The sequence below is a fragment of the Eretmochelys imbricata genome, chromosome 5, assembly GCF_965152235.1.
Source record: "Eretmochelys imbricata isolate rEreImb1 chromosome 5, rEreImb1.hap1, whole genome shotgun sequence".
Taxonomy (NCBI): Eukaryota; Metazoa; Chordata; order Testudines; family Cheloniidae; genus Eretmochelys; species Eretmochelys imbricata.
The window spans coordinates 13222057-13237529 of NC_135576.1; the positions used below are offsets into that span (position 1 = coordinate 13222057).

Genomic DNA, 15473 nt, shown 5'->3' on the forward strand with positions numbered 1-15473 from the left:
AGCTTGTCTTCAAGGAAACTCGTATTCATTGGAAGAAGAGAGAGTTTGGTTATGAGAGCAGAGATGAGGTGATGGGAAGCTTAGAAGAAAAATTCAAAAGGGAGTTTTTTTGCTCACTCATTGACTCTGCTCGAGTGTCCATCAAAGAAAGGTTTGGACAAATGAAGCACTACGAAAAGATTGGAGAGGGGGGTTCCTGTGATCTTAGTAAGCTGCCAGCAGACAGGAAAACACTCTTGAACAATTATACGGACCTTCACCGGACGCTGACACATGGAGAATGTTTGGACCTCAATGATAAAGACCTCTATGTCGAATTGGACGACCTCTGTCACATTTTGCCATACAGGAAGCACTCTCCACTTCAAATTTTCCAATTTATTCATGAGGCAGCGCTCAAAGACACTTTTGCTAATGTGTGGATAGCTTTGAGGACTCTGCTCACGCTGCCTGTCACAGTCGTGAGTGGTGAGCACAGCTTTTCAAAGCTCAGGCTCATTAAAACGTATCTTTGATCAATGATGGCCAATGATACACTGACATTGCTTGCTATTTGATTGCTTGAAAATGCCATTGGGCAGTCTTTGGATCTGTCCGACGATGTGCTACAGTTCATGAGGACAAAGGTGAGAAAAGTGACCTTTTGAACTAATGGACTAGGGTTAACATTCTAAAGTTGTCACCTACTGTAACCTACTGTAACAGTGTTTAATACTGATCCACCCAGTGTTGGTGCACAGTTCCATTTCTTGATGTTAGTACATTTCAGTTATTTGTAACATTAAAAAAGTTTCTATAAGCTTAGAGAAAACAATTTTTTATTTGCTTATACATGGCACGAATAAATACACACTTACAGATCCTAGCGTGCAAATTTATCATCCAATATGACAGAGATAAATCATGCATGCAAATTGTGCATCAAAGTCATGAAATGGGCTACAAATACAATAAAAAATAAGGTATTGAAAAGTTTAACAAATGGAGGGGGGATGCCAAAGACTCGCCATGCCTGGGGCGTCATTTGGTGGAGAGCCAGCCCTCCTTCCCCTATCATACTCTCTCCACTACCCTCCCTGTTCACTCTGCTGTAATGCTGTCATCCTCTTTATACTTCCCGACACTCCCATCGCTTTTGCAGGAGCCTTCTCCTCTGCAGCATCTGTCATTTAGAACAACCTTCCTCTCATTCCAAATCTTTTCCAGAAACATGATTTCTCCCTTGCATATACCTCTTCATTCATCTTGCTGTTCCTCTCAGAGCTGTTATTTAACCCTGTATTTGCAAAAGTTCACTCTAAAGCATTTTGGAGCATGGCCTGTACGACTGACAATATACAAAATCAAATAGGACTTTAGATTATTGCAAATGAAGTTCTTATTTCCGTTTTACCTGGGATGTAGGAGGAGGTGGCATGTAGAACAGACTTCCATCTTGAATGATCCCTTGTAAGTCTTCTTCCTTCTCCAACCTCATTCATGGTCAGATTTGTGCTCTATTTCCTCATCTCTACAATCCTTCTGTAAAAGCATAGGTTCGTCTGCACATTGGATATGATCTGACCACTGCAATCATTTTGTTCTCAACTGGTGGAAGACTGCAACTTACCGGGATCATCTAAGTATTTCCTTGTTTGTGATAAAAATCAAAGCAACGGATGTTAAGAATATGCCATAACTTGTTGACACTGAAACTATTTAGTCTCCTCTCCTCAGCTGTTTTTTACAGTCATGTTTCTGCTTCATATAACAGAGTTCCCATTATTATTGCATTATTACATCCCACTGCCAAAAGAGAGGCCGCTGAAGGTGATGAAATGCCATTGATGCAAGACTGATCCGACGTGTGACTTTGGATACCGAACCTCTTGCTTTCAACTGACTACCCAGATAGATAAAACTATTCTCCCAGTCAATGCCATTGTCATCGTCATGCAGTGTCAACAGGTCATTTATTTCCATTTTACAGGAGGCATGCATAGTTTGATTTTATCACCACCTATTTTAAGTCCTATAGATTCTGCAATCTGTCGCAGCTCTTGCAGCATTAGCAGCAGTTGATCAGTAGTTTCTCCAAATAAGGCGGTATCATCTCCATACTCGAGATCCTCTTGATAAATCAAGAGGCAGCTGTCTGCAGCTACTGACTTACTATGCAGAAGCAGCTTCCTCCCTCTCCAAGTGACCTGATATGGCAATGAAGTCGGGATAGGTTTCCTAAATTGCTTGGCTGCTTAAACCGCTGCGATAGGAGCATGGGGGTGATTTTGCTGCTTGTCTTGATCTAGCACCTTCCCTTTCTCTGTATACAGGGGTAGAGGGATTATAGGATCTTGAAGGCGAAGAAGCAGCCTCATAGACTATGAGCTGCAGACAGCTGCTTCCCTGCCTTCAAAATCCTTTATTTAGAGTCCTATGCAGATACAAAAATTGTATCCACATCTGATCCACGATCGCAAAAATAGATATCCACGGATTTGCACAGCTCTATACATAACGACTGCAGTCCAGAAAATGTAACCAGTATTTTCTTTCTATGTTCCAAACCATTCATTACAATTAGAACTACCAGTTGACGTTATAATCTAGTGTCAATGAGAAGGAAGAGACGACATTTTGTAACTGTGCCTATGCATTGGTATTCTCTATTACAGTTAGAGATTCCTAATGTGATTCATCATTAAAGGCATGACTGAAGGAACATACGGGTTGCTTAAAATTTTAACTGATCCTAAATGCTGATAGTGTTATCATGGTTGGTTTTATGTGCCTGAGTCATTGCTGTGAACATTATATATTAGGTTACATGATATTTGGGGGACTCTAGCTTAAAAGCCTGCATGATGGAAATAAAGTAGTCAGGGCAAGCGTTACCTGTATTGTAATCACTAGTCTCCATGTCGTTGCCACAGTTTCCATTGGAGCTGACTCGTTAGTGATGGTATTATTATTACAGTGACACAAAGTGTATTATTTTATGGTAACGACTGTAAAATCTCACTGTGCTTACAACTGGGATTTGCTTCATTCGAGTTTGATTTTTGGCTTTGAGCTACAGGCAGTATGACAGTCTGCTAAACTCAGTGCTTTCCCCGTCTGAGTCATAGCAAATGAAATATAATGATCAGATATAATTGACACGCATAGGCAGCGTTCTACTGATATGCAATGAGCTTAGTTTCCTACCCATGTGCTTTCAATTTACTCTAAAAGCGACTGACCTCATTTTTTCCTTTGCAACATACAGATACATCTTAACAGCCTAATCAGGTAGCACAGCTTTTAGAAGCTTTGGCAGCATATTGCTATCCTGTGGCAGGTCATAATATCCTGCAGTTGATTACAGCGGCATCATGCAGTGCTCTGCTTTCTTCTTTTCCACATGCCAGAGTCAAAGCTCAGCAAAATTGTGGATCTCTCTGCTTTATCTTAAGTTGTGAGGCTTTTCTGCTCAGTCTTCTCACTTAACGTCTTTTAAATGCTGATTTAACCATTGCCTGGCTGATTGGTTTAGAACCCACCTCCCTGCCCGAGGACAGGGCGTCCAGACACTGAGCAGGTGGAGCTGTCCAAAGTGCTGAGTCAAACATGTGGGCCTGATAGGGGCAAGCAGGCAGGAAGCATATTTTCCCTTGGGCATGGTGCTCTTGAAACTCCCCATAGAGTCAAACACCCATTTCTTTTACCCCTCTGGAACTGGCAACACCACCCCTTGTGCTGTCACCCAATCAGTTATCACACGTTAAACAGGAGCGGGCTGGGTTGATCCTTGGATGGGAGATCTCTGAGGAACACTTGTGGGCCTCAGGAAATTATATTGATTGTTCAGCAGGTGGCGCTCCTCTGTTTCAATAAATACTGAATCAATATCAGAGGCCTAGTCTACACCAGGAAAGACCTATGCCAGCAAACTCTTCGAGTGAAGATGCAGGTTCTACCACCAATATGCTTTCAATAGTACTGATTGTACCAGTTCCCCGAGTGAAATAAGTTGTATGGCAAAAGCACCTTTATGCTGTTGTAAAAATGCCAGTTGCAAACTGATACACAGTGGGTGGCATGGAAGCAGAGGCAAGTATGAGCATGAGAGAAGGACATGAGTGTGTGTTTAGAATGGTAGAGTGGGAGAAGGATAGGCAGCAGGAGGAAATGAGAAAATGTAGGCAGTGATGGAGTTGTGCAGAGGCTTGAAGAGGAAGGTGTGGCCCTGAATTTGATGAAGAAAGTTCAAGGAAGCCAACAGAGTAATCCAAAGAGGAGGGAGGAATCAAATGAAACTGTGTGCGAGAGCCTGGGTACCAGAGGGGAGAGTGCAGTGTTTGAAGGTGATGGACAAAGGAGAGATAACAGAAAGTGGGAGGCTGAGACATGAGAAACACGCTTGTTTACTTTGAATTGGAGCAGATTTTCCAGGATTAAATGTTGGAAAGTCCCAAATGTGAGGCAGAGGGCAGAAGCTGCAGGTGGAGAGGCAGCTTTCTGAACCCAACACCATAGATATGGTAGCTGAAGCTGTAAGAATGGGTGAGGTTATAGATGGGCACTGCACAAAAGAACAGACAAAGAGGCAGAGGACAGAACCTGCATGTCCTTGAATGTAGCTCATATTTCAAGTCCAGAAAGGTTGATCCTTTCCTGCATGCTCCCAGACTTGCTACCATAGCCTAATGGCACAACCCCCCGTGTCCCCACTTTGGGAAACTGGCACTGTAAAGTCTGGTTGTGAAAAAGCTCCCTTGTATGAAACATGATAGAGATGACAGCTAGTTTGCGGTTTGGCTGCATTTTCCCGGTTCTGCTGACTCGCATATACAAGAATATCAGCCACCTAACGTATGGTGCTCGTGCATTATTGACTCGCTGCTTTACACTGTTGGGTGTTTTGTATCTATCAACAGTGCTAGCCACCTGCAATTATCCTTCTATGGTTATAAGACTGATTGTAAGCAATTCCTTGCCCATGCTCAGCAACTGTATCTTTCAAACTATATGCCCTAATTCTTTTCATCCTCACCCTTTGATTCACTTAAAACAAAATTGTTCCAAACAAGAGATTATTATATCCTTTCCTTAGTGAACTCTCTCATATGGAGGCAACTTTTCTTACGGCTGAGAAACGGGTGCAGATTCCTCCGCAGTCTGCCCACAGCACTGTTCCAAAAACTTCTTTAAGGTCGCTAGAGAGAGGCACTAGGCAGCTCTAACCTCCTCTCTCTGCTGGGCCTCCATTTCCTATTGAACTATTGACAAAGGTTAAAGTTCAAGCGACAGTATGACAGAGTGCAAGGTGCAAACAGGTGAGCCTGCACTCTGATCACTCAGATATTAATTAGTTCCTCTGGAGAAAGCTGGCGGGGGGTAACTAGTCAATCAGGCTGGCTGGCTGATGATCTAAGGAGCCAATTACCCCATCAGCCCAAGGCCGTTAAAGAGGTAGGAAGGAAGTGCCAAGGATGAGGAGAGGAAGGGGACCAGGGCAAGTTGAGCTCAGTAACATGGAGGTCTCAAGGGAGGGACACCTCTGTTCCCCTCAGTTCTTGGGGAGAGGGCCGAAAGAGCTGTTGGTACTGTAAATAAACTGTTGCACACGGATTGTTGTAGAAGTGGTGGAAGGAACTTAACATAAAAGAATAAGGAGAAGGCACAGCCACTGGAGTCCATGCTGTTTCTGCAGGGAAGAAGGCAGGAGAGAAGCCATGCCTTGTGATATGTGGGGGCTTGCCCGAGATCTTGACTCCCTGAATTGGGGCTGTAGTAAGAGGAGGCCCTGAAACATAAATTCTTGTATCAGAGGCCCAGTCTGAGGCCTGAAGCCTGAACCAAAGTACTTCCAGGCAGTGATAAGCAAAGCTGGGCTGTGAGCCAGAGGCAGGTCCCACTCGCAGAAGTTGGCAAGAAAAGGTTGTTAGAGGCACGTGCACTCACACACAGAAGTGCTAATGAGAGGAACTTGTGCAAAGACGGCGGCAAGACACTCCATCGACATAACAAGGAACAGGCGGGTGCATCTTAATGACAGGGTCAAAAGGACAACATGATAGATAGATTCGTTTGAACTATGATGAGTAATCTGTCCTGCAACGGTATAAAAGTAGGTCCCGGAGCACACATCTTTGTCCAGCCTCGGGGGCAGTGGAGTGTCCCGCCATTGACTGAGCTGTGTCCATTGCCAGGGAGCACAAATTCGTAGTATGCCCTGTAGAGTCTATAGGGAACTCTTACTGTGCTTCGTTTGACAATAAACCTGGCTCGGGTTCCTTCGTACCTTACTAGAGTCTGTGGTTTTTGGGTGTTCTCTCGGGGTCTGTGGTGGTAGCTATCTGCGCAGAGCTGGGGCAGCACACAGAGGGAACACGCACGCAGCCGACTGTTATCATCATCGAACCAGAGCGGAGCACCACACCGGTAGCTACCGACAACTGTGGCAATTGAGAGGCATAAGGGGGGAGGCGTCTGCGAGTATTTGGCATCCGGATGATGGAGCAGACTCTGCAGTGGCTGGTGGACGGCAGAAGGAGCTGCAGCAGAACATGAAATCTTTCCATCAGTCACACAAACTGGCCAGAGAATCCCTGCTGGCCTGGCAAGCAGAGAAACAGAGGAGCTTGCAGGAATTTATCAGGGATTAAGCACAAATGCAGCAGCAGTTGCTTCCGAGACTGGTGAGTCCCGACATGGGGAATGGTAACTGGAGCCAGGGGGTCAGCCTGTGTAAAAGGTGCCTGCCAATGACCCAGTGCTTCTCTAGTGATATCTGAGATGGTAGCAATGGGAGCTGGCTGGGACAGAGGAACGTGGGCTCTCTAGTTAGTACCCTATTTGGCAGGAGAAGCTCAAGTGGCCTACATGGCCTTGGGCAGCAAACAGGCTGAGGACTATGATGCTGTTAAGGCAGCCATACTTGACCATGTGGGATTGTCTACAGAGAAATACCAGCAGAAGTTTTGGGCTGCTAGATGGGCCAGATCTGTATAGCCCAGGGCATGTGCCCAAAGGTTAATTGATTGGGCCACCCACTGGTTAAAGCCAGGCACTCAGACTGTGGGCAAAATCACGGACTCCATAATCCTTGAACAATTTCTACATGGCCTCCAGGAGAACACTCATCTTTGGGTTAGGAACTACAGCCCTGGAGGCAGTGGTGAAACTCACGGAAGAGTCTGAGGTAGTAGATTTTCCCTGCAAGGGGGTTTGTCTGTCTAACAGGCCTGAGCTGGAAAGAGGGTTGGAAAAGTGTTAGGGGTGAAATCTACAGAGAAGAAAAGAGAAGAAAACAAGAGTCCCCTCTGGGGAGGTGGGAAATTACCTGTTACCAATGTGGGAGACAGGGACGTATAAAAAGAGACTGCCCATCTATGGACTGTGGGCTAGCATAATTTTGAAACCTTACGGGAGCAGTGAAGAAAAATGCCAAAATCTTGGAGAAGGAGAGGAGGAGATGGGAGAAGGGCCTAGTGGATACTGCATCAGGAATCCGTCCTGTCCTGTTTCTGTGGGGAAGAAGGCAGGAGAGGAGCCATGCCCTGTGTCAAGCAGGTTCTCAGCTGTACCCAAGGACCACTGGTTCCAGGTGAAATGGTGGTGCTTGCCACCTCCTCAAAGCATTACCCTATTAATTAATATCGCTTCAGCTTTTCTTGGATCCAGCATCCCTGTGCACTGAGTTATCTGGGAGACAGGGCTGTTTGAGCTGGATGGACAGGATGCATAGAGATGCAAAGAGTGTGCATGGAAAACTGTAAAAAACATTACAGCAAACATACATATATGTAAGTGTCATTTTCTATAACTCTCTCCCCTTGTTCTTTATGAATAAGGACAGCTGCATTGAAACTCGAGATGGGCTAGGTCTGTAAAGGTCAGATCTGAATCCAAATTCTTCCAAAGTTCAGAGGGATGTCAAGGGAAGTTTAGATCTCTGGATGAGGTTCTGGCCTGTCTCTAGGGTACAGATGTGGGGACCCGCATGAAAAACCCCCAAGCTTATTTCTACCAGCTTAGGTTAAAACTTCCCCAAGGCACAAAGTCTTTTCCCTTGGATTAGGTAAAATGCTGCCACCACCAATAAATAATTCAACAAATAATTTAACAAATAATCAGGGAAAGGACTACTTGGAGATCTTATTTCCCCAAAATATTCCCCCAAGCCCTTACACCCCCTTTCCTGGGGAGGCTTGAGAATAAACAAGATGAGCACAAACCAGCCTTGGATTTTTAAGACCCCAAAAACCCAATCAGATCCTGAAAAACAGAAGTTTATTAGAAGAACAAAAAAAGATAAGAGAACAACTCTGTAAGATCAAAATGGAAGATAATCTTACAGGGTAATCAGATTCAAAACATAGAGAATCCCTATAGGCAAAACCTTAAGTTACAAAAAGACACAAAAACAGGAATACACAATTCCTCCAGCACAGCGAATTTCACAAGACAAAACAAAGAAAATCTAACGCATTTTCTAGCTAAATTACTTACTAACTTTACAGGAGTTGGAGGGCTTGCATCTTTGATCTGTTCCCGGCAAAGGTATCACACAGACAGACAAAAGCCCTTTCCGTCCCGTCCAGATTTGAAAGTATCTTTTCCTCTCATTGGTCATTTTGGGTCAGGTGCCAGCGCGGTTACCTTAGCTTCTTAACCCTTTACAGGTAAAAGGACTTTGCCTCTGGCCAGGAGGGATTTTATAGCACTGTATACAGAAAGGTGGTTACCCTGCCCTTTATATTTATGACTGGCCTACCCCTTGGGTCCCACAAACAGATGAGCTAGGATTTCAAGGGATGAAGAAGGTAAACAGTAAGAAATAATAAGCATGTGTCATCATTGTACCTAACTGTGACTACAGCTTCCATGTTAATGTTACTGTAGTATCAACAGCAACAGAGCAGTAGCAATAGTATTAATACATCACTATATTTGCTTGGCTTTGCAATCTGAAATATAAGTGCTACCAATCCAGGGAGACAAAATTCAGTCAATTGCTACAAGTTCACCCATGTTTGATTACCAAAGTGCATTTATAGCGCTTCAGTCATCTCCATTATCCACTTCATAGTAGGGTCCTATGTAAATCCAGTCTGAGAACCAGTCCTTTTACAGTCAACACAGGGGTATTTTCCCCATTCACATATATGTTTCTTCTGTAGACATTACACACCTCCATCCCCAGCCTATAATGCTGTTCACTTAGTGCTGGATACACAAAGAGGACTTACGTGTTGCAATGCCGAGCCTAACTTTATGTGCCCCGCTGCCTAATGAGTTAGGTGGCCAAGCTCCCTACACAATGTATGGGCAGAGTTAGGTCTGGTCTAGACTACATACTTACTTGCATACACCGCAGAGCAATGTAGTTATACTGACCTCAACCCCCCTTGTAGACAGTGCTATGTTGACGGGAGACCTTCCCCCGTGACATAGCTACCGCCTTTCGTGGAGGTGGAGTTATTAAGCCAATAGGAGAGCTCTCTCCCGTTGCCTTAAAGCATCTTCATCATGTAGTACAGCGGCACAGCTGCACAATGTAAATTTGTAGTGTAGACCTGCCCATAGGCCCTTACAAACTGGAGATCCACAAAACACAGCACATTCAACAGGGAGCTACCTTAACTAGCCAAGAAGGAAATGCTGATGAGAGGGGTGTGGCCTAAACCCAACCCCTCAAAAGGAGTTAGGCACCTACCTCTGCTGGGGATTCACAGCCAGGAACCCTCTCTTGCAGTGAGGTGCCTAAGCCCCTTTGTGCAAACGTGGAGCAGGAATTGAACCCGCACCGCTCCGGAGGATGCCCTAACCCAGGGGTGGGCAAACTTTTTGGCCCGAGGGCCACATCGGGGTGCGAAACTGTATGTACAGACGGGTAGGGAAGGCTGTGCCTCCCCAAACAGCCTGGCCTCTGCCCCCTATCCACCCCCTCCCTGCCCCCCTCAAAACCCCCGACCCATCCTACCCCTGCCCCTTGTCCCCTGACCCCCATCCCTAACCCCCCCATCTACTGACTGCCCCCCCCAGAACCTCTGCCCTATCCAACCGCCCCCTGTTCCCCGTCCCCTGACCACCCCCGCCCCAAACCTCCACCCCATCCAACTGCTCCCTGTCCCCTGACTGCCCCTCAGGACTCCCTGCCACTTATCCAACCCCCTGACCCCCTTACAATGCCGCTCAGAGAAGCATGTCCGGGAGCCACGCCGCCCGGCCAGAGCCAGACATGCTGCCGCGCTCCCCTGCATGAGCGCGCAGCCCCGCCACTCAGAGCACTGCCCATGCTGCGGCGTGGGTGCAGGGGAGGGGGGAAAGGCCTAGCCTCCCCAGCCAGGAGCTCAGGGGCCAGGCAGGAAGGTCCCGCGGGCCGGATGTGGCCCGTGGGCCGTAGTTTGCCCACCTCTGCCCTAACCACTGAGCTATGGGGTACTCAGAGGAGGGGGAGAGGAAGGGAGGCTCCCTCCATCTCTCCTGTTGAAACTGAAACTTTGTATAAATAATGAACTAGTCATTGGAACAGGGAGTTGAAGCTGGGTCTCCCGCATCCTGGGGGAGTGCCCTAACCACTAGGCTAGGGGGTCATTCTCACTCTCTTTCGCTGGCCCAGTGAAGCATGGTAGGACTGAGGCAGCTGTGCTCATGCCCACTGGCAGAGATTTAGTACCTAAAGGACTTTATCTGTGGAAACGTAGGCACCTCAGGCCCATGGGCAGCAACTGAGTGGGAGGATCTGAAGTTCAAACTTGGGTGCCTAAAGTGCAGTTAGGTGCCTAAATCCTTTTGCAGACCTAGGTAAAGAGCTTCCTGTCTGGCTCAGGAACAAAATGGTAGCTGGATCAAACCTGCAAGGCTCTCCAGACAGAAATGGAGCATTACACATCCTGGGAGAGTTTCTGCCCTGTGCCTTACAGGAGGTGCCGCAGAGAAGCAGCAGCCCAGAGGTAGTGAGGGAACGATACCAGGCTAGTGAGGGCTGGTGCACCTTCCTGGCATAAATTAGACAGCCTCAAGGGCTACCCAAATTTACAACAGACTCCCCAGTACAGCCAGTGGCAGAACCACATCCCGGAGCATCCCACAATCTCTGTCGTGCTCCGCACCAGGAAGATTTCTTCTGACACTCCTGACATGCCCCACATAAGGGGGCAGCATATGGCTGATTATGGTTTCCTTTCACTACTCCTGCCTCACAGAAAATTCTCCCCTGGCCTTTGCAGCTATAGAGCAACAGAGTGGCATATGTATTTACACAGTGCACAGTCATTCCAAAGTTCCCCAAACTCTTTACAATCTACACATACAGCAGCCATTTCACAACACTGAAATGCAGCCAACTCTGGGATGGGAGGATGGTAGCCAGCATGCACTACGCAACAGTGGTGGAAGGGGAAATTTTTCCCAAGATAACTGGGGAAAAGTCTACCCTTACAAAAACCACCATGCGATCTTTATCGTAGCTACCGAAAGCAGACATGTCCGCAGTTTTTAAAGTCAGATAACTGGGCCATCAGTCGGACATAATGGTTGCTCATCAATCTGTTGTTAACCATCCGTAGTCTTGAAATATTTTACTCTAACGTGAGCCCTGATACCTTTATTCTACTCAACAAGTGCATTAAGAATGGGGGAGGGGAGGAGGTTAAGCATTTTTTTTTGTTAAGCTGCAGAGTTTTAGAATCAACATTTGAAGAATAAACCACCATAATAAATGTTTGCCCCAGAGTCCCCAAGCTCCTGCTACTTCATTAGCTAGAATTGCTCTCTGGGGAGTCATTTTTCACTCTTAATCATTCTTGGTATATTGCTGCTCCACTTTGGGAAGCAGAAGCAGCTGCCACTGGAAGCCTTCCACAAAGTCCAAAGATTCAATGCCTACCTTCCCATTTGGCAAAAGTCTCCGTATCTCCACCCGATCTAAATGCCATCCAGAATTAAGCCCTCCGCCTTTGTGCCCAACACGAATCTTCTCAATAGTGTCTCCAACATCCTCCAGCTACGGAAACAAAGAAAAGATTATGAAGTGAGTAATAGGCGGCAGCCTCAGTTCCTTTACAGCTAAAGCCAAGATCCACTGATTCGTTATCCATTTTCTTATTTTCAGTCTATATTAAGTTCCCAAAAGGGCAAATATTAGCCTCACTGTAGCATGCATATGCAAGTGGAATGAGGGGCTCAACATTGTGTTTATTCTGAAATAAGTGCGTCCACACTGACTTGCACTGAAATAACTACATTTTGGGAACAGATTCTGTTAAATAGGTGCAAGTCTGTGCGTGGAGCATTTCCTCAAGCTCTTCAGACGGAATTGGAATTGAACCAATCCTCAGAAGCTGTAAGTTCACTGTGGTTTGATTTTTTTTTTTTTTTAGAGCTCTGTGTTAGATTATTGATTCATGATTATGACAGGGAAAGGAGGGTCTTGAAATCAAAGCACAAGATTGAGATCCCGGAAATCTGCTTTTTCTTTCTTGCTCAGCCACAGACTCTGTCTGACACTTTGAGCAAATCACACAGATCAATATTTTAAATAGCCACTAATTTTCTGGGTGCCCCTTTAGCCACTTATATTCTGAAAATAAAACTGTAAACCTAAACCATGAAACTGATTTTGATTTGTACCTTTTGTTATTTCAGTGCCAGCTTGAGTGTAGATCAGCACTGATCGAATGCCTCCTTTTCACATGGGAGGGGCCTGTTAAGCTAGTGTTTTCCCTACAGAGCTTTGTATACCAACTATTTTTTGATCTTGCAAACGTTAAAAGTTTGCAGGTATCAATTTAGCTCCCCTACCACTTGCCCCCAACATGACAAGACTGTCATGTACCAAAGCACAGTGTGTCTCATTTCAGGAGAGACAGAGAATTGGAGTAGACTGGTTGCTGCAATTCAGGGTTTGGTGCTGCAACAGAACTGGATAGGGAAGCTTGCATGAGGTCTGCATTCACTCTACCTGATTTGACTATAGCGAGCATTATCAATCCCTTACTAGCATAAAAATTAAAATTCTCTGAATTCATCCAAAAACATTAATATAGGTGAAACAATGTAATTCTTCCTCTGCTCAGCCTGAATAACCATCCCTCAATGAGGCATTCAATCTATACTTAGTAGTGAAGTGGCATGTGACTGTAAAGATGGCTATTAAAAAAAGATGTGTTTATTGCAACGCTTTAGGCATCTCCAGAAAATCACCACTCAGAACTGTAGCTGGTAATGTGTTTTTTAAGGCTTTTATTGTCCTTTCTGCAGAATGCCAAACAGCACCAGCAGTAAAACCACTAAAACAAAAAGGCAATTCTCAGCTCTGTATTTTCTGAAATCCCAGCATTATTTTCAAGGTCTACTGAGCTTCAAATTATGGATCCTCGCAAATAGGTGAAAGAAGAATATATTTTTCTGCTTTTTTGTTGTGGTTTGGTAAAGAAAAAAATAAATTTTGGGGACCAGTTAATATGTCCTTTTAAATCCACAGAACAAACTGCATTTTCATCTTCTTCATCTCAAATGCACTGATGCTCAGCTTCGTCTAAAGGGAAAATAAATCCTGAGGGTTACAACGTTAAAATAATGTGCAGTTCAAGATTTATACACATGGATTGATTAATGGCAAACTCCATCATAGACAACTCCAGGGAAACTCCATGGAGGTAAGTTCTGGTCTTTGAAAGATGTAAAGAGGAAGGTTTATTGTGATTTGTTTCCTAGGACAACAATTTGAGCTGAAAATATTTTAATTTGTTTAAAAATGTTCTAAGGTTTGGTCTTGAATATTAAAAAAACACCACCACAACAAAACAAAAAGAAACACAGAAAGGTTTTAAGTCCCTCTGGAAACTTAGTCTCTGTCACACGCAGTGGATGAAAATATCAAACAGAAACAACATATAGGGCCAGATTTTTAAACACCTCCGTAACTTGAAGTGCCTTCTGAAAGTACACCCACAAAATGGTGCATATAGATCCCCCATTTGTGCATGCAATTTCAGATATTACCTTTGGTTCTTAGAAGGTGTTTCCTTTTAAAAATATTGGAGGGACAGAGAGAAGTGAGAAAATGTGTAAGTGTACCAAAGAGAGAGGAAGAGAAATTATAATTGATTAAAGGTTCTAGATGAGGCCCTTAGCAAGCAATGGCAGGGGTTGCTACTTATCTATCTTATGTTGCTCCTACTACTGTATCTGTGCACCTTACAGCGCTTTAAGGGTATTTATCCTTGTAACATGCTGTGAGAGAGGGCTATTATCCCCATTTTATAGATGGGTTTCTGAGGTTCAAGTGTAACACTGACAGACTTGGTCCGTCGGCAAGCGGGATTGAACCTATGACCTCTGGAGCTTAGTGCATAAGCTAAAAGCCAACTGGCTCTTAGCAAATTCTGTACAGCAGACTCATTTAACTCTCTCTCTCTCTCTCTCTCTAGTGGTCTCGGTGCCACTAGATGGGACAGAACACCACACACCAGGAGGTGTGTAGGTTACACAAGAAGGCTTGGTGATTTGCCTGGGATCATACAGGAAGTCTGTAGCAGCACTGGGATTGGAATCCAAGACTCCCAAGTCCTAGGCTAATGCCCTAACCACTAGAGCACCCTTCCTCCCTCACTGCAGTACCTGCACAAGTCTCCTGTGAGGAGAGAGGTAAAGAGTGGAGTTGGGCAAGTCATTGATTTTTTGGTTCAGTGGAAGTTCCAAAAACTGGAAAAAAATATTCTGTTTGGGCTGAGCCATATCTGAATGTTGTAGACTCTCTAGTAAATTGAGAAAGTCTGCTTGAGGTCTACCCCAGAAGAGGGATTTGAACCCAGAGCAGAGATTCAAGCCTGGGTCTCCACATGAGTGCCCCCACCACTGGGATAAAGGTTATAAGGGTCCAGCAGCACCCCCACATCTTCCTTCTCTGGCCAGTCTGTGAATGGCCAAAACAATTCATGTCAAATTCACAAATAGTTTCAGGTCGGCCAAAAATGAACCTTTTGTCCAGAATTAGACATCCAAAAAATTTCACCCAGCTGTCATGAAGAGTCCTTTTTCAATGTTTTTCCACATTCCAACTGCTTTTCTCTTCACTTTGTGTCCCTAAACCCCGCACCCAATCATTGCTCCTGAAAAAGAGCAAATATTTTTTATTTTACCTCCACAATGAACTGATCCACTGAGTTCCTCTCAAAGCACATCCTTTGCTCTCTCTTGTTCTGGCACAGGGATTTCTGTTGGCTGCAGATTCCATTACTTCCATAGAGAACAATGAAAACATCCGCATCAGTGCCAGCTCCAAAGATGTCACTGGTGTAAACTGTGATCTCATAAGGGACAACTAAGGCAAGCAGAGAAAAACAGCAAACAAACCAGGGGCTGTGAGCAAAAAGCCAGGCTTCCAACTGGGAAAGTCTATCATTCATTTTAGAATTTAACAAACTCAAACCTAGATTAGAAATGTCAACGTTTACAAAGCATCATTAGGAATTATACACACGGAAGTTATGTACAACTGT

The 15473-nt window shown here is 45.0% G+C and overlaps 1 protein-coding gene across 1 annotated transcript in view; it reads right to left on the reverse strand.

The window, feature by feature from the left end:
* The window catches only part of LOXHD1 (lipoxygenase homology PLAT domains 1), a 210918-nt gene that overhangs the window by 86814 nt on the left and 108631 nt on the right, over window positions 1–15473 (reverse strand). The window contains exons 27-28 of the mRNA XM_077817080.1: window positions 15114–15295; window positions 11858–11974 (exon numbers count right to left, since the gene is read on the reverse strand). Of these exons, the coding sequence (XP_077673206.1) occupies window positions 11858–11974; window positions 15114–15295 (299 nt within the window). The remainder of the gene's footprint in view (window positions 1–11857; window positions 11975–15113; window positions 15296–15473) is intronic.